This window comes from Psittacula echo, assembly GCF_963264785.1.
Source record: "Psittacula echo genome assembly, chromosome: 7".
NCBI classification, from domain to species: Eukaryota; Metazoa; Chordata; class Aves; order Psittaciformes; family Psittacidae; genus Psittacula; species Psittacula echo.
The window spans coordinates 64,887,214-64,912,564 of record NC_137740.1 but is presented as its reverse complement, the minus strand read 5'-3'; the positions used below and the strand labels follow the sequence as shown (position 1 = coordinate 64,912,564).

Below are 25,351 nucleotides of genomic sequence, written 5' to 3'. Positions count from 1 at the left end.
TCTGCTGAGTTACTTTTATGGATACAAATAAATGCAAGTTTGAAGTACTGCAGAACAGACTGTATGGAAGAGATATCAAGGGCAAGATCTTTGTGTGTTTGTTTTCATTTGTCTCAAATCTTTAAGAATTAAAAATATAACAGAAAAAGGGAATAAAACAGTGTGGGGTTGGTGGTTTGGTTTGAGAGAGAACTCAAAATGCAAAGGTAAGTTCTCCTTCCCTCTCAGAAGATGAAATCCTGTCATGCTGATTTCCTCATTTCTAACATAAGAAGTCACAAGTTTCACCTCAACATGAGGAAGAACTTTACGTGAGGGTGTCAGAGCCCTGGCACAGGCTGCCCAGAGGGGTTGTGGAGTCTCCCTCTCTGGAGCCATCCCAAACCTGCCTGGGCACATTCCTGTGTGCCCTGCTCTGGGTGGCTCTGCCTTGGCAGGGGTTGGACTGGATGATCTACAGAGGGCCCTGCCAACACTGATGATTCTGTCTGATCTGCCCCAATTTTATCTGTCACTACCAGCCCCTTCATGATTTTGTTTTGCAGGTTGTTTGGAAATATGTTTTATTTTAAAAAACAACTCACCAACTTTTTTTGTGAAATTAACTTTTGTATGACACTAGATCCTAATTTTTAGATAAGGTTTATTTCACCCAGTCTTTACATGGGTAAGTGTTAGTAATTTTGCAGTCTCTAAAAAGCACTAGATCCCAGCTGTACTTAAAACCTGACTTGATATCTGCAATAGCACTTACAGCAGTGAACTTTCTATGTAGAAAACAGATGCTGTTCATATTATACGTTGGTATAGACACAATTGGATAGTGGATACCAGTAGGCTGACTGAGCACTTGGAATCTGTGTTAGTTGGTGTCTTACCTTTCAAGGTGAACATAGTGTCGAGAAAGAACATTCTTAATCATAACTACAGTTTTTGCATAGATCTCTGGACCAATCAGCTTGGCAAAGTACAATTTGGCACGAAGAAAATAGCCAATTGGCCACAGCCATTCCTAAGCAAAGAACAAAGAGAGATGATTAGAGCTGTCAGTTTGAAAAGGTAACAGCACTTCTTCTAAAGCTGAAGAAACTGGCTCTTACAGGTCCTTGGTGATAATTAAAACCTCTGGCTACATTATAGTTGTCGTTGTCAAGAGCGTTATCATACACTCCACAGTAAACCATATCACTGCAAGGAAGAAAAAAGAAATTATACAAAGCCTTAAGAGTAAAGATACATAAAAATGGAATGCAGAAGTGACCCAAAAATTTGTTTCTTTTTTTACATTTAAGGATGGGTAACTTAGGGAGGTCTCTGCCAGGTTCTGTGTTTTGCGTGACAATGGAATTCCAAATACAGTTTAAACTTGTAGGAAAACAGTTAAAGTCTTGGACCTACTTGGGACTAACAATTTTACCCTTGTATGTTTGCTCAAACTGTAGTGCTGTTCACTGTATCGTATGTAAGTATGTGTCAAGATACAAGTTCAACATCTCTTATGACACCAAATTAGACTAGCTTACTGTGTGGCATCCAAAACCACAGGTGATTGTCTACAGGAATAACATCAATTTCATGGGCTTTTAGAACAGTAAAAGAATTGTTCTGGAAATATTTATTGGAGCCTTATTTCACAGGTATATAAGAAATAAGAAATACTACCCCCATGTGTCAAATAATTACAACTGTCACGTTCTACAGTGAACACTTATCTCTACGATACTGACTCTGGATCTAAGGTTAAGAAATAAGAAATACTACCCCCACGTGTCAAGTAATTCCCACTGTCACATTCTATAATGAACACTTTACTATACTTACTCTGGATCTAAGGTTTTCATGCCTAAGGGACCAAGTAGCTTTTCCTCTGCTATCTGCAGAGCTTTCCAAGCTCTCTCAGGTGTGAATAACTCAGGGGCCTAATCAAATAATAAACATTTAATGAGTAAACTCTGTGCGTGCACACATGTAAGACTGCGCATACAAATGTAGAAGAGCACAAAAAGCTCCGGTTTTATACTACTGAATCAACTTCTGGAACCTACAGGTCAGAGTAAGCAAGAAGACAGAAGCCATCAATGCTTTTCTGCATTTAAAATAAGAATTAACTTGCCAAGTATTATTGCTCTTCACAAACCCGATAAAGACAAACAACCCATGGTTTTTAGCCAGTTTGACAGGAAAAGCAGCCTCCCAGACCTAACCTAAAGAGACATTCTGAATACAGCAAACACTCCAAATTGACCCTAGCTATACCCTGGACAGCAGGTTCATTTAGGCAAGTCTAGCCAAGGATGTATTTCTTAGGACATACTCCAAGATGGACCAATATTAAAAGCATGGAAAAGCTTTCGAAGTTATTCTAAGCAATATAATGCCAAGCAAATGGACCTTACCAGGCAAGCTCAGTTCAATAATAAAGAGAATTTTAAGTGCAAATGCTTCCCCCCACTGCCCTTCACTTACCACAACCATGGCTATTGTAAAGTTTGGCCTGAGTTGGTAATCACACCAGGGACTTGAAGCTCCATAGCTGTCCTTATAAATGCCACGTTTGTGAACGAGATTGGGATGTTTCTCATTAGGATCTGCTGGGTTCTCAGAGACAAAGAAGAGCCTTTCAAAGTGCTCTTGGATTTTTCTGTTCCATTCATCATACGTGATGGTCTCCTCCCTTCCTGAAAGATGTTACATACAGGGGTTATTTTGTGAGAACAGCCACAGTGGTAACACCAGCAGTGTATGTGTGTGTGTGTCTTGGTTTTTACTGTTCTGTTTATTGAAGTTTTACATAAAATATCCTAACACAAGAAAGGCCATAGTAGCATTGCAAAGAGTTACTATCTAGAAGTTGAATTCTACTGCAGGTGAACTCCAACACATGCACAACTTTTTTACGCAGCTAGCTAGAGCAAACAGCGTGAGGTACTGTGAACTACAGTAAATAGTAAATTAAGTTTAAAATCTATACTTAACATCGCGGCATGGTAACATGTCAGCTTTTTTACAGTCCTTGGTATACATATTCTTGCTCTTTTGGACACTTCAAAGACAGTCTCAAAACATTAGGATAAGTAGCACTTAAAAGCTTTCTCTTCATATAGTCCCTATATAGTTTTAAAATAGATTCAATAGCAGAGGAATGAAGTTTAAACCCAGTCACATGAGATTAGAAAAAACAGGGAATGTCCACAAATCAAACTGAATCTAAAGAAGCTGCTTACAACCCTGGGACAGAAAAGGTAAGGCAACTCCTATAAATAACATTTCTGCATCTACAGGTTATAATATTGCTGTGTACTGAAATCTAAGTTGTCTTGCTCTGGCTGTGTATTTGAAGAAATCCTGAGGTGACAGGTAAGTTCATGACCTAAGAATCTGTCCTGTCTAGGACTCACAGGAAAACACATTCATAGTTTCTAAAAGAGAATAAAAGAACCAGTAAGCTAACTGCTGTCCAATATTCTCCTTCACTGAAGAGTAAGAAAGCTTTACATGGCACGTATATCCACTTGGGCTGGGTAAGCTCAAAGTAACTCTGTATAACAGAGCAGCATCCCTCTGAAAAATATGTGACAGCTAAAGATATTTATGTAAAAATTCAGAGGAAATGGTATTCTGTGTTGTGAACATTGGGACAGAAAGAGTGTCTTGGACATCTGACTTGGCATTCTTGTAAAGAGTGATGCAGACGTCATAACATACACTATACATTATACATCATATACATCATAACTTGCATCCATTTTGAGAACCGTTTATTAGACTCCGAGATTCCTTTGTAACCCACACCTTGATATATAGAATAAAGTATTTGAAATAGAGCAGACTGTCAACTCAATCATTTTTCTTTTTTTAGTAACAACAGGTTTTAATCATACAAGTTTCTTTCCCAAGTTTTCCTCCTTTTTCCCTTAAGCCTTCCTAAGTAATTTGATAATCATCCCTGATGCTATATGGCCATGATTGCACCAGTCTGGTTATTTTGATACTCCAGTAAGGCAAGTATGAGATGTGCTTGTTTTTACCATGTCTTTTTACAGTGACTCCACGGAATGGAAACACATTTTTCCCAGATAATTCCAGCAACCAGCTAACAGCCGACTTGCACAAGCCAACAATTTCCACAGCAGAGCCATCTCTAAAGTAATGATACAAAAAAGCGCAAGAATTACTTTAATAGCCTCTCAAAGCAATAGGTAACTGAAAAAAATACATCTGTATCTTATTTAGACACTTAATTTCCCCCTATTCTTCTGCTATTCCCCCATTTCTCCTATGTGAGCATCCCAAAGTTCTACAGTATTGCAGTGTTATGTGGATTGCAGTGATTTGTGAATAACGGCTCCATCATCATCACTACTCATCATTTCCTAAACTGCAGTCAGACCTTTCCCACCTATGAAATGAGAATTGAAAACGAGGAGTTCTTAGACACTCCAGTCTCTCCTTGCAAGGCAGCTACTCCATCCCTTTGAGCTTTCACTGCCCTTCTCCGTACCACCTTTATCATGCCTTTCCTGAGAGCAGCACTACACGGAACACTCAAGATACAAGTGTATCTTGCAGATATAAAGTTCCACAAAGAGGCAGAATAATGCCCTCTGTCTTGTTCTAAAAACCTTTACTGATGACACCCCGTGTTACTGGGTTTTATTAGCTTTTTTGGCTGCTGCTCTACACTAAGATATGATTTCAGAAAGCCAGCAATCGCTTTCCTGCATGGTAGCTCAGTTCTGACAGCATTGTATAGGCATGGTTTAGACTATTTTTGCCCTAAATGCAAACTTCACCTTAACTTCATCCACACTGAAGCTTATCTGCCACTTTGAAGAATGCTCAGTTTTATGTGGCACTTTTGAGTTTCATGACGGGCCGAGAATAAAAGATACAGGCTGGGTTAATTTACTTTTGTTTAGATCAGTAGGATTCTACCCAACGAAGAAACTATGGAGGAAAGGGTGGAAAACAGGTGAGGTTTTCTATCAGCTAAGAGCAAGGAAATGAGCTTGATTGCAAACTGCCTAAGAGATACTTTTTTTATCATACCCAGCTAATTTGAACAGATTTAAGATAATTTTATACCAGTGACTAAGAACATGTGGTTAAGAACATGAAAAAAGGATCAGCCTCAAACAAGTTGGTCCTCTGCTGTTAAAACTGTGTTCAACACATTGCTTCTCCGCTCACTTTAGTGTGCTTTGGTAACTTGGATAGTGTTTCTGCTGTATTAGATTACTCAAGTCAAAAGTGAAGCATTAAAATAAGCACTTCTTGGACTTGCCTTTTTGTCAGATGATATTCAAATAATCACCATGTGCATAGATCTCATATCATATTGAGTTTTACTGCCTGCTTGATGCAAAATTTCTCTCCAGCAGCATCACTGATTTAGCCTCTTTAGGGGCAGTTCCCTCAATCTCCCCCAGTACTCAATTCAATTGCCTAACTTGTCTTCTTTCAATTCTCACTCACAGATGGCAATAGTACAGCATCAGTTTCACATCCAAAGTCAAGCAAGGATGCCTGCAGCAGTTTGTGAACACAGAATTAAGAGCTTATTTTTAACATGTTTCATCCCAACTTCAAGAATTTAGATAGAATTATAGAATCCCAGACTGGTTTGGATTGGAAATGACCTTAAGATCATCCAGTTCCAACCCCCTGCCACAGGCCTTGAACACTGCCAGGGATGGGGCAGCCACAGCTTCTCTGGGCACCCTGTGCCAGCGCCTCAGCACCCTCACAGGGAAGAGCTTCTGCCTTAGATCTAACCTGAACTGCCCCTGGTTCAGTGTGAACCCATCACCCCTTGTCCTATCGCTACAGTTCCTGATGCAGAGTCCCTTCATCATGTGGTAGGTGTTTTTGAATTGTAAATAGCAAGTATTCAAACAATACAATTTTCAACAGATATCTGTTCTAGTATGCCTAAATAACAAAGTACTGCTAGTACTGCTTGTACACAGTTTTTCCTAAATTACATTTTACTACTTGAATTCCAAAGTCAGTTCTTTGCAGGGAGCAAAGACCATGCTAGAAGCTGAGGGCTGCGTCTGCTAAGAACATATCTTTCATTTTACTTCAAATGAGCAAAAGGAAAAAAAATAGCATTAACATTTTAGTAGGCACGAACTGTTAGAATATTTGAGAGATCACCTCTCAGATGTGTTAACGGAAGGCACAGTAGGCCTCAAGCTGCACCAGGGAAGGTTTAGACTGGAGCTGAGGAACAATTTCTGCCCCAGAGGGTGCTCAGGCATTGGAACAGGCTGCCCAGGGCAGGGCTGCAGGCACCGTCCCTGCAAGGGTTCACACACCGTGGAGACGAGGCCTCAGTGCCATGGGTTAGCGATGGCCTTGGCAGTGCTGGGGTAAGGGTTGGACTGGATGAGCTTAAAGGGCTTTTCCAACCCAGCTGATTCCATGATTCTGCAGGAGAATTTAAGTTTAAAAACCCCCCACGTTTAAAGCCTGGACTTCACACCTTGGAGTAGCTGGAATTCCTTTGTTGCGAGCTCTCTCACTCTCTCCCATTTTATCCATCCAAGTGCCACAATTGAAACGGTTCCCTCCAAAGACAAAGCCAGTTTCACGGTCAACCCCTGCAGTTATATTAAAACCTGCCAAGCAAGAGTATCATGCGTGAAGTCATATTGTAAGCAAAACAAAACCCCAACTTCTCCCCTCCTCCCCAGTCCAAACCTCCTAAATAAACTAATCCCCCCACCCCAAACAACAGATCTGAGGTGGGTTTCTGAAGCAACTTTAACTTGAGTCAAGATTTATTTAAGGATAACTTGTACCACAACAAGTAACAGTTGCTGATAATAAATGTATTTAAAGAAATATAGTTTTAGTTGCATTAAACATTCTTAGTTTCGCAGAAACATACTCAAGACCTAAACGAATATAAGACATAACCAGCATCTTTTGAATTGTATAGCAAGTGTTCTGTTACCTTCATCTCTCATGTTTTGGTCTATCTGTGGACCGGCATTCCTTTCTCGGAAATTTATGCCTTCCATGTGCCGTTGCATTGCTTCCTGTATTACTTCATAGAGTGGCTGATCCTAGATGGGTTGCATGTTTGGATGATACATGAAAGGCAAGATGAAAAACGAGCAGAAAGGCTCTAATATGCAAACAAGTAGCAATTCTTAGCCTCCAGTTTGAGGAACCCCCATCTGTCATTTTCAGCAGCATCTTTGTCAATGGCAATACATTGCATACAAGTTTTAATACTTTTAGCTTTCCAAGACAAAAAGCAAAGAACAAATTTAGAAGCTCATGCAATTTTTTCCCTCCATCCCAATCCCCGCACTTGTCTAATCATGTGATGCAGATATAGCAAGAAGTGCCTAAAATATGGAATTCAAATTTCACCATAAACACCAGATTTAACACAGCTACATCTTCCTAATGAAATACTTAAATCAGAAGGGATCTTTACCACAGCGCCTGCACGCTGAGGAGAAGAGTCATCTGTTGGGTACATCCGAGAAACAGGACACCTGAGAATGTCTAATCCATTTGGCACAATTGTACAGTAGTCCTGGATACACTTAAGCCACCACCATACAGCATCTCGACAGTTGTACCTCGCATGTGTCCCCTGGCCAAGCAGATTGGGAATGAGACCATGTCTTAAAGTCCCACCAAATGCTAAAATGATGTTCCTAGAACAAAACAAAAACACAGTCTTGACCAAGTTACTTTCAAGGCCCTTACTGGGCTGAGTACTAACTACAAAGCATACAAGTTTTTAGCAAGGTGGGTCAAGGAGACACACAGGATCTTAAAGAGAGATGCCAGAAGTTTGCTGGTGAAAGCTACAAGTTACTTCATTTGGCATTACTTCTTTTACAATAAAACCTCCGTTTCCTATCAATTCCCCAACACGCATGCATTCGAGGCAGTCTGTGTAAAACATACAACATCTGCTGATACGACAAAGCTAGTTTCCTTTTTCATAGCTAACATTACAGAACCTAAATCCAAATCCCACCAAGGTCACAGGGAAGGATTTTATTGACATTGTTTACCCTGGAATTCATTCTGATGGGGGGTTTGAGGTGAAATGGGGATGGAGGGCAGGAGTAGATGGGCATTTCCTATTAAGATACAAAGAGGTGATGGCAACTGAAGTTATGAGAAGTTTCATCTGAGAACCCTTGCACACACCTTGTGGAAAACATGAATTCCATATAGCTTTAGAAGGGAATATAAACATACTAGTAGACTGCAGATCTTACTGCATGAGAAAGGTAATAGTTATCATGGAATCCCAGACTGGTTTGGGTTGGAAAGGACCTTAAAGCTCATTCAGTTCCAGCCCCTGCCACGGGCAGGGACATCTCACACTAGAGCAGGTCACCCACAGCTCTGTCCAACCTGGCCTTGAACACTGCCAGGGATGGAGCATTTATCACTTTCCTGGCAGCCTGTGCTAAATGTACAACAGCACGAACAAATGCCAACTTAAACCAGCAAGTTTTAAGCCAATATTTATGTTTGTATCAAGTGGCAATCTCTGTCCAAATTAAATATTAACAGAGTATCAAATCAATGCAACAATGATGCAGGTACATGTGAAACACAGCAACTTTGTTTAAGGATAAGAAGTAGTGTTACAGGAATTAGAACTACCTTAACCGATACAGAACACTGGCTTCACGGTGCTAAGCAAGCAAGAGAAAGTCACTAAAGTAGTATTTAATTTCACTTAGGAAGAGCTCCCAAATCCATCCAGGGCCATACTGCACATCAACTACTCCTAACCGCCTGTGTGTCATCTCAGGCTTTGAGACCATGCCTTTTTCCTAACTGCAAACCCAGGAAGAACCGAGTCTAAGCCAGTCTTACCTTGCTTCTAGATGGCGCCCAGTAACCAGCATTAGACCTCTCAGTGCAATAAAGGTATCCCTTCCCCAGGAGCGGAAAATTCCGGAGGAAAAGTGAGGTAAACCTGAACAGAAAGGTCATTGTTCATCTCATTTGTTGATAGAGCAGAAACCTCCACGCACACACAAAATAACGGCAAGTAAGACTATATTCACATTTATCACGATTTTTCTAGATGAAGATACTGAAACAACCTCCCCCAACCAAGTTCTGAAGAGAATCAAATAAAACCTCATTTAGGACATCTGCTAGAATTTCGAGATCATGCCACAGATATTCTCACCTCAGTAAGAGTCCCTTTTTAATTAAGTCACTTTGTAACTTAACCAAGTGCCACCCTTTTAACTACAGGGGCAGGAACAAAACTAACGACCAAAAAGCCAGAACTATGTGAGAATTTACACTGCTTTGTCAGCAGGGTTACTGTAGGAGGGCCATGCATCTCGGTAGTATAAAGGGGACAAGACTGGAGCGCTATGAATTTGTTCAGGCCAAAACTGTTCTCAGCCAGTATAAAATGAATCGTGCTTCTCTTTTCCAGCAGCTTCTAGACTACATCTTATTGCAGACTTATAATACCTAACTTATCATTCTGACTGATAACAGCTTAATAAGTACAAGAGGAGGGTCCATCCTTGTGCTTACTTCCATTTATTAACCTGAAAGTTTAACTTACTAGATAAATTCCACTTGCTGAAGTCTCAGACCAGCAGCCTCTGGTGCATGCTTGACACAACAACGTTTTAACTTCCCTCACCTGCTTGTCCAGAGTATTGGTTAACACTTAAATTCTCCCTTCACACTTGTGGATTTTACAATACATGACAGGAACACTTGAGAATGACAATCCATGTACAACGGCAAAATCTCAGACACAACTACCAGTGAGTATGTGAAGGGAATATGTAAACTCAAACCCTTTGGTGCAGTTAATCTTCATGACCAGTTTAAGGGAACACTGTGCCTCTTTTCCTGCTAGGTAACACTAAAGCAGGCGGATGGAATGTAACTAAAACCCAGCAACTAGCAGCAGTAAAATTCCATGACAGATGGCAGAAAGGAGGAAATAAGCACCCCATTGACACAGATGCCACAGACTCCAGGGATGTGAAAAGTTTCTGTGGTTGCAGAAAAGGAATGGGCCAGCTCGGAACAAAACTGAATTCATTCTAGGCCACTAAACACAGAACATAATACTTCGGACATAGGAAAGTGCCCTGTTCAAAGACTGCAAGATGCTGGCTGAACATCAGGAGCTATAAGCACTATTTGCTGAACTGCTTTTATGCCGTTTCCTTTTGGAGAGTTTCAGATCAGGCATTTTGCTCTGCTAATGGTTCTTCTTCTCTGAGAACTTGTGAAAAATGAATTCACCCTTGTACTTCATTACAATTCAGTTTTTAAATCCATGTTTAAAGGAAGATAAACTAAAGCCTATCCCACCAGGTCTGTCCATCTCAAGCAAGTCTCCTGGAAAGAGAGAACACACTTATGGATCTCCATATATGATAAAAAAAGATATTTTTATCTATATCCACTAAATAAAGTGTTTATAAGCTCCATCTCCCATCCCCCAAGGGCAGTAACAAAATGGGTTTTTCAGAGTAGTACCACTAGACAGAGCTTCCATAGTTTTAAAGTTAAAACCCAGGGGAAAGGCAAGTAAAACTGCTACCTACGTTTTATTACCTATATTTTATTCCTGGTTGCTGACATACGGATCCCAAACACAACGGAGACACTGTCAAATACAGTTACTAAGGACAGCTGAACTATTCTGGAAGACTTTTAACCTTGTCCTCACTTACCAGCTGCCAAGGAAACACAACACTGCTCTTTCACATTCGTAATCTCATTCAGCCTACAGGGAACATCACGCAAAGAAGGAGACAGTTCCGGCAGGCAGGAGTATCTTCCTATGCCGCACATCTGGATCGAGCCCAAGGAAAGGTGTTTCACAAATGTTGATCCATTCTGCACAAAGCTGCAATGCAACATAATTCAATTAAAATAAACTCACATTCAGCAACGTCAATCTATAAAACCTATCCTTTTTCATTTACCAATGACTACGTAAGTATTAGGCATAATGAATATAATAAACTAACAATGGGTTAATATTTCTATTTTGCAGTACATAAAATTCAGTTTGTAAATCAATTTTTCCCCCCCAAAATGGATGCCCAATATTGGCCTTAAAATTTAATTTAACAATGGCAGTGGGAGTATTGATGTCAAATATTTCTAGGGAAAAGGGCAAAACCAAAAGCTTGGTTTACATGATGCCTTCATAGAGACCTCAGACCTCAAAAATATGAGGAAAGACGTTTTATCATGAACAAGAGCTCTGTCAAACCTGGGTTTTTTTAAAGAAAGATCACCACATATTAATATATATTATCATACATAAAAATGTATAGATCAATGAACACTGTCTAAATTAATGCAGCCTGTGGTCCCGACAAGTCCAGGCCCAAACATTTTTTCATGGAATATACCCCTTTGTACAGGAGTTCACTGCCATACCAAATTCTAGTCCCATTTTAGCATCTGTATTTAAAACACCCCAAACCTGACTTGTTCAGAGTGCTCATAGCTAGAATAAAGCCTCCATTAAACCCATCTCCCTTCCCTTTCTAAGTGAGAAAAGAGAAGCAGATGCTGAAGATTAAACAGTTGTCTGAAGCAGTAAGAAAAGTGCTCAGATAACAAAGGCTATTCAGCTGTGTTAGAAACGTTGAGCAAAGGAGCAGCACAAGGACAATCTGGTTATCTTTTTCTTTCCCTGAACTTCAGGAATCGTTGCAGTTATACTAAAATTACAGCAAAAAAAGGTTTCTGAAACTTGGCAAAGAAATGCTGGCTTAAGGCTTCCTCCTCCTGCTGCACACCACCAACAGGAGCTACAGATTCAAGCCATGCAAACCCTCAGCCTTCCAAACCACCACCAGTTTGGATTTGATATTCATTACCCATTTTACCCTTTGATTTAAATCTCATCATACTTGTCCAGTGTCACATTCTCCAGCAGATAAAACTGAAAAGGTGCAAATACATGCAGGTACCTCTACAGCTCTGATCTGCCCAGCATACCTAGACATCTGACGCCATCCCACATCCAGAAGTGTCGTGTATGCACCCACTAATATGGCATCAAAGTAACATGGGATGAGGTAACGTGGAATTCTCTTTAGGTAGACAAACATGGCTTTCAACCATTTACCAACCTATTAAAACACAAGATAATTAGAACTTGATAACACTAGGGTTCAAAACCAGTGCTTTCAGGATCCAGCTAGCTGAAGTACGTGTACATTTATAACACCCAAGTTATGCTTGGCTACCACAAAAATGAGATTCTCTTCTGTTACTAACACCACCACCAGCATGCAACCATTCGATCTTCAAAGCTGTCCATGACAGATATTTGTGGTGGAACTCTGCACCCTCCTGCTCCTAAAGTAGTAGGGAAAAATCTGTACTATATTTACGATGTCATAAATGGGCAAAACCACCAACTATAGAAAGAGATTATATTTTCCTAGTCTCGTAGGAAAACCCTAAATATCACAAAGAAGTTATCAAAACTGAGCAGCAAAGGAAAGCTGCAACTTGGAAAGCATCACTACAACCCATGGGAAGGGTTTCTCATTGCTTAAAGACAAGATTGAAGAGATGAAGCTTGAGACAGAGAAGGCTGAATTATTTACAGCCACTAGTGGAAAATGACTGCAGATCTGGGCCTAGGGCTTGGGATTCAGGAGCTTCACCACCTCTGTGTCATTGTAAAGTGTTCAACACATGGGAAGTATTTCTCCTGTTAAAAAAGCATCGTGACAACCTACTAGGAAGCTACTCAAGATTCAAACCTTGCAGATGAAGAAAGTAAGTGTCAATGTATTACATGATGACATTGCTCTTGTAACTTGGAAATTAGGAAGGGAAAGTATCTATTGCTATAGGTACTTTATATTTTCTGCAAAACAGAGTAAGACGCTACAAAAGAACTCAAAAACTATACAGGAACAAACAAGCAATAGTCTTTGAGGAGCAGTAAATCTGGCAAGTATCAGAGCAACTTCCATTCTATAAAAGCTCTGTGAAGTCAAATTCAACATTCACTTCAGTACATCAGCTGCTTTATCCATTCTTCTGCTTTCTTACACTTGACTTCAGGAACAAAATGAAGTAAGAATGCTAAAGCCTTTATTATTATATTCATTATGAAAGTTACTCAAATCAGGTCATCTTGTGAACTAAAAGTAATTGCCATGCAGGAAAATCAAATATGACAAAGAAAGTAAAGGACTGCATACAGGTAACCTGAATCTCAGTAATCCCTGTCTTCTCAGTGATTGACTGTGCCATCTTACAGTAACTCTATCATAATAATGTACACCCTGGTATTTAGGCCTTCTTTTGAAAGTACATAAAGAAATAACAAGTTACTTCATTTTTATGTGAGGAAAAGTAATAAACAGAGAAGGACCCTGCAAGCCTTTACCCCAGAGCTATCCACCCCTTCACGCCCTAGGTAGTTTTCACTTTCCTTTTGCAGTCTGTTCTTAAACAGGATTGAAGAGAGGGAAGAAAAATAGTGTCCTGGAAGTCCTAGAAGAACATGCCTAGACAAAAGGTGTTACAGACAGACTGAAGTTCAGAACAGAGCAGCAACTGAAAAGGAAACAAACTAGTCATTTAAAACCCCAAGGTCACCAAGTAAGTACTTTTACTCACTTCTGCACAGGCTCCTGCACGTGAAATCAGGCGATTACTGACATAATCAATCATCCAGTCACCAGATCTTAAATTATCACAGAATGGATGACCCAAATCATTCTTTGGTCTAATGTCTGCCATCACGGACATTAACCCTGAAGATACAAACCCAACTCTGTATTAGAAGACACGCTGTTATCACAAATAGCAAGTACAATTCAGGAAGAAAAGGTACACAGCAATAGATGGCCTGGAGCACAGTGTGATGGGGAACGGCTGAGGGACCTGGGGGGTTCAGTCTGGAGAAGAGAAGGCTCAGGGGGGACCTGATCGCTCCCTACAAGTGCCTGAGAGGAGGATGGAGCCAGGAGGGGCTGGGCTCTGCTCCCAAGGAACAAGGGATGGGACAAGAGGAACCAGCCTCAAGCTGCACCAGGGCAGGTTTAGATGGAGCTGAGGAACAATTCCTGCCCCAGAGGGTGCTCAGGCATTGGAACAGGCTGCCCAGGGCAGGGCTGCAGTCACCGTCCCTGCAAGGGTTCACACACCGTGGAGACGAGGCCTCAGTGCCGTGGGTTAGTGGTGGCCTTGGCAGTACTGGGAACGGTTGGACTGGATGAGCTTAAAGGGCTTTTCCAACCCAGGTGATTCTATGATTCTGTGCTTCAAGTGAATTTAACTGCATTCTCTTGGTCTGCACAATGAGGTAAGATACAACCCAATAGTTGTTTCCACAGCACACATCATACACAGTTATGAAAGTTCTGGAATAACTCAGCATGATGCAATTCAAACATTTGGTAAGTGGTCAACAGTGCTCAGAATTTAGTAATGCTGAGTTTCATTAATGTGACTTTTCACTGGAGATATATGTATTTTGGTTTTATTGTAAAAGCAATGGCATTGGGGTTAAAACACATACTGAAACTTCATTTTGCAGCCCAGAGTATCAAGAGAGAGGAGCTCTGGTTTAGTATATGATTTTTCTGGGTACAAATCTGATTAGTAGCATGGTCAAGCAGAAAAAAACCCTCATTTATGTTTTTATCCAAACAATGGCACTAGTCATAAACCAGCACTAAGGTATGAGCTAGACTGGGCAGCTCTATGTGATGTTTTATTAACTTGACAGAAAAAAGAATGCTGGAAGTATTACCTTGGAGGCCTGCATACTTCAGTGATGACCAGTTTGGTATATTATAACAACCTCCACCGTCTTCTTGCTCTTCTGCCTCACATCTATACAGCACTTGATTTAGGTCAGCCAAAGTCAGTTTAGATGCAATACTGAAAAAACAGTGGAGAAAACAAAAACAATTCTAAACCCAAAGAGCAGCATCAGTAGGGAAAGAGAGAAGAGGATTTCACGAACAATGCCTGCTTCAGACTTCAATCAAAATAACTGACCGCTTCATCCTGCAAATTAAGAGCCTAAATTTTGAGATGCTCTGCTCTGATGTTTCAGTATTTATTTAGAAACATAGTATTAAGTACAAACCCTGAACAGTCAAACCCCAACGCTGACAAGCACTCCTTGTAGCATGTCCACTTTAAGCAGCAATTATACAGAACGTGAACCAAAGAGCCCAGGAAGTTTTGAAGTATTAACCCTGCTTATATTATACACAAAAAGAATCTCTCAGAGTTTTTATTGCCTTCTGACAATCCAAATCTACCCGCAGGAGCAACAACAACAAAATCCTCACTGAGTTTACAGAGCGTTCTTTGCTCCCAAGTGTAGTTCTCTCGGTTCTACTTTAGAAACTTAGAGCATACTCACGTGGAAAACAGCGTATTTAATATGGGTGCTGAATGATCATCAGGAAGACTTCCAGATTTAAAGTGAGGGCTGAACTGGATCAAGTGATTGCGGAGTACACCAACAGCCTCTTGTGCCTTTGGGTCAAGACTAACTCTGTAAAAACAAGTGCATCACTTGGAGAAATTGAGCACTTCAAATACCTATTCCCAAGTCTCAGAGCAAAGCAGCCCATCATTCTGTTTGCTAACACAGCCATTGCACAGCTGTAACAATGTACCTGAACACTATTACACTCCCTGGGGTCAGTTTTTCAAACTCTATTTCTTGAACAAATTCATTCGGCCCTTTGATGGCGGTTCCCGCTTGCTTTATGATTTTACTGTCCTTGATCTTTGAAAAGAGAACACATTTGCAACAGAAATTCAATGTCTTTTCTAAGGTGAAATAACACGAATGACAAAGTATTACATGAGAGCATGGGTGCAGGAGCCTACCTGGATGTGCTCTCTGAGTTCCACTGTGAAATTAGGCAATCCATTTACAAAACGTTCATCTTTTTTGTAAGGACTGGCACTTCTCTCAATAGTGCGAGCCTCAAGTACTACTTCTTCTATTTTTCCTAAGAAAAGTTAAATCATATTATAGCTGTTAAGATACTTGAAAAGGAGTTCTTGTGAAAACATGAAGCAAAATCTAAACCTAAATCCTCAAATACTCAGAATGAAACCCTCAAATATTCAAAATACAAGTCTCTGCTTTCCAGCTAAAGAACAACCAGATGGGAGCAAGTGTTTTAAATATCCTATAAACACTCACTACACACTCACTGTTGCACTGTATTTAAAAGTTTTGTTACTTCATAATAACTGAACCATAAAATCAGTCACCAATTAGTGAATTACAAACTGACTTCTACTGATCTGTTAGTCTCTATTATCTTATAGGAGAAACCATAAGAATGGTTTCCAAACTGCAGCTACAGATGGTTGGATATAAAAAGTTCTTCCCTGTGAGGGTGCTGAGGCGCTGGCACAGGGTGCCCAGAGAAGCTGTGGCTGCCCCATCCCTGGCAGTGTTCAAGGCCAGGTTGGACACAGGGGCTTGGAGCAACCTGCTCTAGTGTGAGGTGTCCCTGCCTGTGGCAGGGGTTGGAGCTGGAGGAGCTTTAAGGTCCCTTCCAACCCAAACCAGTCTGGGATCCTATTTTTGCCTTCAAAGTGTAACAGCTACCATTAATATTCAAACGGTCCAACTTTTTCTATCCTTTCAGCAAACTACAAACTAAGGTATACAGGTCTTGCAGCCACTTGTAAATGTCTTAACATGTAATGTGACTAAAACAGGCACATGTACACAAACAACTGAATATACTTAAAAAGCCAGTTTGGAAAGCTTCTCTTCAGAAAAGTGTTCAGGTAGTGTATAGAAGTTGTTATAATTTCCTGCTATTAAGTGTAGTAAATACTTTGCATACGTAAGTAATACATACATAATATTATCTCTACATTAACTTATGCACTACAAAGTTGTATCTTATTAATATGTATTTTAAAACTACGAAAATAGTCATATACAAGGAAGCTGAACAGCAACTACTGATAAATATGATAATATTTTAGCCTTCACAATATAACACTTTATAGCAATCCTTGCCCCAGCTCTGTACAACTAATTTTCTTGCTGTTAACTGTTTCTTACCAGCTCACAAACAAGACAGCAAACCAAAGCACACCCTCATGGAGAGCTTCTAAGAGAAAGCAGACTGAACATGAATGCCTTTGAAAACCCTAAGCAAGGTAAGCTTCTTACAGTTTCTTTAACCACTTCTGGTGGATGCATGTTGGTTACATATAAAAAGAGTGTTATACACTGAAAATTCTCAACCTGAAACACATGAAATCAGCATAAAAAGCATGGAATGAGAATAACTTGAATTTTTTGTACGCCTGCCATCTCTTTAAAAGAAATCTGATTACCTGGGATACACATTTCAGGTACTTCTTTACTGTAGAATGAAGTTTTAGGATCCCTGAAGGCAGTTCGACTTACAGCCACAACAGACTGGTGTGTGTTAGGGCAATGCCTTGTCACTGCCACTATGTCTTCATCAACTTGATCTACATACACCTAGAAAAGACAGACCATTGCAACTGTGCTCCCTCACAACAGGAATATAGAGAAATCACAGTGGTACTCTCACTTCTTGCCTGATTAAAGCCTTTAGCCCCCAGCTCCTGATGCAGCCTGTTTATGGCCAGCCTTCCTGCTAGAATTCCCGTTTGGAAGTTGACTTCACCAGAAGCCAGGTGTGCTGCTGGATTCCACTTTGCATAAAACCTCTCTTCAGATACCACGGAGATCTGTAGAGAAATTAAGATTTAAGCAAATATCAGCTACTCGGGAAAAACAAAACAACAAACAGCCGGGGGTGACATGCTTTAGTGGTAGGCTTGGCAGTGCTGGGGTAACAGCTGAACTTGATGATCTTAAAGGTCTTTTCCAACCTGGCTGATTCTATACAATCAATTCAAGTTTTATATGAAATCAGATGATCCAAAGTAACGCCAGCTAGTTAACTGCTTGGGATTTCAAATAAACAGCATAAAAGTATGTCCTAGGACAAGAACAAAGCTTACATATTTATAAAGAACTGAGGAGTTCAATCGCAGACACACACCTGGTGTGGTACTAGTTCATCATAGCCTTTGGTGCTTCCTGTAGCACAGCACGCCATGGAAACAATCATTGCGCTGGGAAGAGCGTCATATGCGGATCGGTGCTACATTAAAAACACAGGGGAACAAAGACATAATTCATCCCTCCCAATTCAGTATGCAGATCTTCTCAGTTTAAAAGAGTAAAACTAACTACAAATGCATTAACAAAAGCAACTTAAGAGAAACCCACAAAAATAAGCACTCCAGTTCCCACCACAGTCTCATTCTCTCCTGTAGAGTGCTTCGGAGAACAGGTTAAGAAGCAGAAACAGAACCACTTACAGTGGCTGAAATGAAAGAATCAAACCAGCTCATGAAGTAGCTTTATACACTTTTTCCCTTAAAAGAAAAAAATCCTGAGCGTCAGAGGGAGTTGTGATAAAATTCTATTCTCTGCATGACAACCTGAAGAACTGGAACACATTTTCCCTCAATATTGCTCAGGGAAAACATTCAGCTTGTACCGAGCCCTCCCATGGCTCAGAAACAGCAATTCAGAAAACATTCAATATAAACTCTGGGGTTTTGTTTAGGTGCTCACCTGAATTGGACATTCATTATCATGGGTAATATCCATAAAGAGTGCATGAGCAATAGCTGGCATCAAAGGCCTCAAATGCGGCTGAACAAAAGAGCCAACGGGTTCACCTCCAAAACGATAAACTAATCTTCCCTCTTCATGGCTATTATAAGCAGTCATTGCCTCTACAGAACAAAACAGGTAGGCGTTTGCATAGGAGTAACTACCATGGAGTAAAACATGCACAAAGATGTTAATGCAGCACTTCACAGTTGTTACTTTGGTGTGTTCAATCATTAAAAAAGTACAAAAATTGCATATAACAATATGCTCCAGTGTGAATGTGCAACCTGGGAGTTGTTGAGCTATTCAGTGCCATAGATTAAGGTAGAGAAAGCTAAGGGGAAAAAGGGAGCAAAAAAGATCTGAAACTGTTCCTCATAGGCTTTAAGAAACGGACACAACAGAAGTCAGACACGATGCAGCACCTGCACAGCAGAACTGTGCTACCACCTCTTCCCTCACTAGAATAAGAGGGAAATATTTAACCTTCAGTAAACTGATGCAGGATGTCTTGATGTCTTTTACAGCTAGTACTGTATTTTCTGCTGAAGTATCAAGGAAGTCACAATACAAAAAAAGTACTTCTGGTTGCACAGAGTATGAAATTCGTAGTGCATAATGCAGAAGCAACCTTTCCTTGGAACAAGCATGTATGTCATCTATAATCTCTTGTTGGGAACACAGCACACACACAGCAAGCCTACCTCTTATTAAGGAGGTAATGCCCAGCCTATTCACAAAGATATTGTCCAGCTCCTCATTTCCTGTGAACAGCTCAGCCACTACATACAAATTGGCTCGCAATTTCCTAGCTGTGTCCAGCATGTACTGCAAAAAGCACAGCCAAAAAAGCCACAGAAAGGGGGGAAAGGTAGATACAAAAAAGGACAAGTTTCAAAGCTAGGCAGGGAGTGGACAATAGGAAAATGCCATGCAGCAAAGATACAGGCAAAATTAAGGAACAAAAAAGGTGTTACACAGAAGAGGACACACAAATGTAAGCAAAAATCAAGAAGTAGCATAAAACACAGGCAAGTTAAATAGAAAATGAAGAAAAGGTAATTGCATAAGCAAAGAACATGGATACGTAAGGAAAAAAAAAGGCATACCAATGTTAGTTTCACGTTAAAAACTCCAAACCATACATGACAATCCTACATCATTTCCATCTGCTTATTGTACCTCTGATCAGGCTGGTAATTCCCAGGCGGTTGACAAAAATATTGTCAATGTACTCACTGCCCGTGAAGAGTTCAGCTACCACATAAAGATTAGGTCTGACTGATCTGGCTGTTGCTAGCATCTCCTATAGATCATAATACATTTTTAATGCAAGACATCCATTGTCAGCTATATATATGCAATCATGAACACGAATGGTAACCAAACTGAAGTAACTCATATATGCTGTTCATTAAAGAAATTCCTATCAGTTAAGATGGATAAAAGCACATCTGTATTTTACAATTCATTCTAGGAAATTCTTTTAAGGAGTTAAAGCTAATTACAACTTTGGTTTGAAACAAAACCTTAGCTCAAAATGGAAAGACAAAGGTCAGATAAAAGCGATACCTGTAAAGACTTCAGTTTTAGCCTTCAAAGTTACCATTGCAAATCCAGTAACAGCAAATGAAAGAATGGCAGAAGTCTGGAAATGGTTGCACTTAAGAGCTCCTGTGTGCGCAACTCAAACTTGTTTTAGAGAGTTCTTCATAGATGTAGGTAAGCTCTGTAACCAAGCTAAGGCTATGCACTGACAAGCTGTACTACTCAAACTCTACTTAAAGCTCATTTCCTAGGGAAGTACAATGTCTGGATAGAGTCAGCACCATAGTAAACAAGAAGCACTAATCGTAGCAATAAGCTTGCCAGACAACTTCTTGCAGGTGTTCTTTCCCAACTTTTCAATTCTGGGAAGTAAACCTCTTTCTGATTAATTCAGCAATAGCAAAAATATGTACGTCAAAGACACATTAAGACTTTGAACCATGTCTTGGCAATGAACCCAGCTAAAACTGACACACTGCACCCTGGCAGTCACTGCACATAGTCCATAGCTATGTGAGGGAAAGTTTAGCCAGGTCCATCTGCATGTGTAGTATTTCAGCTAAAGCAGAGAGGTAAAAGACACAATAGCTACACCACTCTATGACCTGCTTAAAGGAGCTGAAACCATACCTAACATCGCCAGTCAAGAAACCTTGCTTATGCTATGCAGAAGATTCATTTACACCTGAACTCTGCTGTGTAGATCCTGCGAATTCCACAGCAATGGTGCAGGACTGAGTTCAAAGGCAGAACCTGCTTTACAACAAACATGCCTAATTTTACATACCTCAGCTACATGAATGGGCGTTGAGTGACAGTTGTCAAGACGAACACCATGGAAATACTTGGCAGTGATTTCAGTGTATTTTTTCATGTGAGCCCACAGATATGGGCAGTCTTCAGGCTTATTACCATAACGCAGCTTCACACTGTCTCCCCAGCAAATGAGCTCTCTTCTCAAGTAAACATTTGAACCTGCAAGGGAAATAAATGCATTATAGTGTATACGTATAGTACAGAACATGTACCAAAACCAGAAAGTGAGATTTCATTTCCTAGAACACTGCGATGAAGAATAAAGAGTCTAATAACCATATCAACTCAAAATCTACGTAGTCTACACTGACACACAATTTCAGAGTACTCCAAGGGAATAAACTTCTATAGTGATATGAATTCCTCAAATTGAAATAAAATTCCTTTTAATTCTTCAAAGGAATACAAAATCTGTACTTGAGGGAAAAAAAAAAAAAAAAGAAGAAAAAGGCAGCAAGCAAATGAAGGAAATCAGTAGTTGGGTTGTTTATACCAGCCAAATTGAAAAGCATCTCTCTGTGTTACCATATAGAAACTGCCACAGCCCCAGATTCAGATTCCATTTCTGTTACTAGCAGACTGATGCTGTAAGGCAAATTTCCAAAGTACTTAGGCCGGTAGGGCACTTAAACAGACAAAGTTCCTAAATAGCTTTTGTATGTATGAAAATAGTTATCCTTCATCTCACCTAGTTTCACATACAAATTTTTTGCCTTCTTTTTGATGCAATCAATAACAAAAAATCTTTAAATCTGAATGCATCTGTAATGTACTTACTGCACAGAACGTACTCATGGAGATATAACTGTGACAAAGACTTAAATAATCAGTCAGATCTAAACCAAATGATTTCTGGCCTATATAAATCACTTATCTGACAGGGCAGCAATAGCACTTAAAAACCAAACAAACACCAAAACCCCACACTGTTTGCAACACGTAATATCCAGGACAAACATGGAAATGTCAATATACAGACCCACATAAGAGAAATACAATTGTATTTGAGCCATCAGTGTTCTGAAGGTCTATTTATATTCATCTTATCTAAACCTGATCAAAGCATAAACAGGGTCAGCACCACTCAGGATGGGTAGGACACAGCTACTCCATTGCTTTCTGCTACACCCAGCCCAGCTATACTGATGCATCACAAGTTATTTTAGTGGTTGAAGCTTGAATTAGACCAAGAAACTTGCTGAAAAGTAATCCTATGTTGGCAAAGAGATGGTTTTTCAGCCTCACTGATTTCCTAAGCTCACATTATGGACACCTTACTGATTGGGCCTACACAATGTAAGATGTACAAGAGTATGCAAGCTAGTAAATAAAGAGCAGGGACCGTAACTGACCAGACCTTCCAAAAGCATTCACTGAAGCACAGCTGAACTTTTATCTTCACTAATGGCAACACAGCCACATGGACAGAAAAGCTGGCTTCCTTTGGATGAACACCATTATTTTTCTAAGGGTCATTTACAGAACTAGCCACAATTGTTTTGCAAGTCCTATATTTGTACCCTTATGTATCATATTTTCACAGTGTATTCTCAGGTTCAGTAACATGTGTCACAAACCAAAGATATAACACAAGTATAAAGGATTCAAAAAGCTATAGATGAATTAAGAGCATTATCAGGGGCTGGAGCACCTCCTGTATGGAGCCAGGCTGAGAACACTGAGGCTGTTCAGCCTGGAGAAGAGAAGCTGCGTGGAGACCTCAGAGCAGCTTCCAGTGTCTGAAGGGAGATACAAGGATGCTGGAGAGGGGCTCTTCATCAGGGACTGTAGCGATAGGACAAGGGGTGATGGGTTCACACTGAACCAGGGGCAGTTCAGGTTAGATCTAAGGCAGAAGCTCTTCCCTGTGAGGGTGCTGAGGCGCTGGCACAGGGCGCCCAGAGAAGCTGTGGCTGCCCCATCCCTGGCAGTGCTCAAGGCCAGGTCGGACACAGGGGCTTGGAGCAACCTGCTCTAGTGTGAGGTGTCCCTGCCCATGGCAGGGGTTGGAGCTGGATGAGCTTTAAGGTCCCTTCCAACCCAAACCAGTCTGGGATTGTATGATTCCAAGAGAGAAAACTCAGTAACAGACATTACGAATGCTAACTAAAGCCAGAGAATGAAGGAAAGTCTGCCAGAAGAAAGGGCAATTAGCTGAAAGGCAACTGAACAAAACCCACCCTTGACACATGTATTATCTTCATCCTTGTAAAGCAGGTTAAAAAACCACTCAAACAAAAACAAAACAGTAAATAAAAAACAGTGAAAGGGCTGTAGATTACTTTGCAAAAGTGAGGCATCTGCAAACTCCAGAGCACTCTGGAATATCAATTAGATGAGCTTCTAAAGCAGACTGTAACTCTTAAATTAGAATTAAACTGACCTTTGTTTGATTCAGTTTACAAAGTAATGCCTACTCTGAAAACTAGAGTTGTCAAACTTGCTTTTATCGGATACCAGTGCTCCCCTAAACGAGTTAGAATGCGGAACTTTAGTGCATGGTTATTTTATACCCTGTCTTCCCTTCACAAGTAATTTGCACTCTTAATTTGGATGAACTGGGTCATCTCTTGACTGCCACTAAGTGGCCTTTTCAAGTATCCACTTTTTGCTCACTAATGCAGTAAAACACTATCCACCTTTCTATTGCATTAGCTTTTGGCTGCTGCCATTGTCTTATGGAAATGCAAACAAGCAGTGGTGTTGGAACAAAGTACAAAGTAAGCAGAAAAGACAAAGACAAAAGCAGGGAGGCAGGATATCCCCATTTCAGTGGCAGAAAGCTGGTTATTTCCCTCTCAAATCTTGCAAAACTGCACCTCAAATCCCAGTTCTTACAGTTGATCTGCATGCTGAATGGGAAATAAACTGCTGTAAACTGTCTGCTATTCTGCAGCTTCACAGGAATACACCTGGAAAAAAGGTACATTAAATAAAACCCTTTCTGCTTTGGCTAGAATATCAAAAGGTTTATAAGATGATTTAAAGTTTGTTTACAAACCTGGTTCTGCAAAGTTTTTAAGAGGATCATCTCCCATAACCCAGCCATTATGTGCCATGAAATAACAGGCTTTATCTGGTTGATGCATCATAGTTTCTTCTTCCTCCACACTAAGCTCTTTGAATGGATAAGTGAAATACCTACAGAACAGACAGGCAATTAAACCAAGCCAACCACATGAAGTAACCTAAACTGAAACTTGGTTTTGAAGTTAAAACACCTGCTATGAACTGGCTACATAAACCAGATAAACCAGATACAGACTAGACTATAAGTGATAGAGAGCTTCCTGTTTGGTAGCATGCCCTGAAGGAGAAAAGACAGGTGCTGCCACCAAGATAGTGCCACCAAGGTGGTAGCACACAATTAAAACCCTAGCTCTTCAGATACATGAATGGTGTCAAGTGCATTAAACCTGACAGGTGTAAGCTTCCCCAGTTCACCCCTCTTCCACCTACAAGAGCCATTTCCACTAAATATGACTTCATTGTGCTGAGTATTGTTTCATGCCCTGGTCACATAAGTTACCACTGTGGCTTAAAAAAGACAATCAATTCATTAGGAAGCATTTTTCCATGGGAAACAAAACATACACTTGTAGGTATAAACATATACTTTTAAGAAACTTTGAAGTCACTTTCCCTGGAAGATTCTGATAATTAAGAAAAGAAAATAAATAGATACGTACCTGGTAACTAAAGGATATTTTCTAGTGATAGGACCCAACTTAGGACCACCACCAGCCAGTCGTTCATAAACCACAGTGCCCACAAGACAATTGACAGCCTAGAAGTGATTAAATTAGACATTATTGAAACTCCTACATTTCTTTGCAATTTAAAACAATTCAGCATTATAACACAAGTAATTATAAGACCTGCTCTTGATGGTGATGAGTTTGTCTCTGTTGTTCAGCATTCAGTTCCTCAAGTCTCTTGCGAAACCAGTTACAACACTCTTCTATTGCAGCTGGTCCATTACTTCTCAGGACATTGAAAGCAGAGAGCAATTTAAATAGTTTATTTTTAAAATATGCACTATGCATAACTAAAAGAAATTAAAAAATTCTTTTTTCCCATTTCTGAAAATAGTTCCATTTATTTGGTTTTACAAATTTAACTTCACTTGTGATTATAACTTGTAATCAATAATACAATACCTGTGTGGTATGAATGTTGCCAAGGCTATATTCATATCTACAGTGCAGCCAAACCGCCTATAATCAGGGTCCTGAACTACTTGAAGATGTTGATTTGGATCAGATTTAGTGCTCATTTTGCCTAAGAACAGGATAGAAAAGA

At 40.1% G+C, this 25,351-nt stretch overlaps 1 protein-coding gene across 7 annotated transcripts in view; it reads right to left on the bottom strand.

The window, feature by feature from the left end:
- The window catches only part of AGL (amylo-alpha-1,6-glucosidase and 4-alpha-glucanotransferase), a 38,687-nt gene that overhangs the window by 3,491 nt on the left and 9,845 nt on the right, over nucleotides 1–25,351 (bottom strand). For 3 of the 7 annotated variants that reach the window (XM_080622588.1, XM_080622589.1, XM_080622590.1), the window contains exons 8-33: nucleotides 25,210–25,330; nucleotides 24,928–25,030; nucleotides 24,739–24,836; nucleotides 24,051–24,190; nucleotides 21,021–21,208; nucleotides 19,390–19,513; nucleotides 18,644–18,807; nucleotides 18,063–18,164; nucleotides 17,593–17,745; nucleotides 17,362–17,512; nucleotides 15,880–16,004; nucleotides 15,663–15,775; nucleotides 15,404–15,538; nucleotides 14,780–14,910; nucleotides 13,642–13,778; nucleotides 11,998–12,131; nucleotides 10,713–10,888; nucleotides 8,866–8,968; nucleotides 7,454–7,679; nucleotides 6,962–7,073; nucleotides 6,488–6,623; nucleotides 4,029–4,141; nucleotides 2,467–2,678; nucleotides 1,822–1,919; nucleotides 1,101–1,188; nucleotides 879–1,012 (exon numbers count right to left, since the gene is read on the bottom strand). In XM_080622588.1, coding sequence (XP_080478714.1) covers nucleotides 879–1,012; nucleotides 1,101–1,188; nucleotides 1,822–1,919; nucleotides 2,467–2,678; nucleotides 4,029–4,141; nucleotides 6,488–6,623; nucleotides 6,962–7,073; nucleotides 7,454–7,679; nucleotides 8,866–8,968; nucleotides 10,713–10,888; nucleotides 11,998–12,131; nucleotides 13,642–13,778; nucleotides 14,780–14,910; nucleotides 15,404–15,538; nucleotides 15,663–15,775; nucleotides 15,880–16,004; nucleotides 17,362–17,512; nucleotides 17,593–17,745; nucleotides 18,063–18,164; nucleotides 18,644–18,807; nucleotides 19,390–19,513; nucleotides 21,021–21,208; nucleotides 24,051–24,190; nucleotides 24,739–24,836; nucleotides 24,928–25,030; nucleotides 25,210–25,330 — 3,517 coding nt within the window. Of the gene's footprint in view, nucleotides 1–878; nucleotides 1,013–1,100; nucleotides 1,189–1,821; nucleotides 1,920–2,466; nucleotides 2,679–4,028; nucleotides 4,142–5,179; nucleotides 5,527–6,487; nucleotides 6,624–6,961; nucleotides 7,074–7,453; nucleotides 7,680–8,865; nucleotides 8,969–10,712; nucleotides 10,889–11,997; nucleotides 12,132–13,641; nucleotides 13,779–14,779; nucleotides 14,911–15,403; nucleotides 15,539–15,662; nucleotides 15,776–15,879; nucleotides 16,005–17,361; nucleotides 17,513–17,592; nucleotides 17,746–18,062; nucleotides 18,165–18,643; nucleotides 18,808–19,389; nucleotides 19,514–21,020; nucleotides 21,209–24,050; nucleotides 24,191–24,738; nucleotides 24,837–24,927; nucleotides 25,031–25,209; nucleotides 25,331–25,351 lie in introns of those variants that run through there. The other 4 variants (XR_013957339.1, XM_080622591.1, XM_080622593.1 and 1 more) reach the window with 4 other exon arrangements.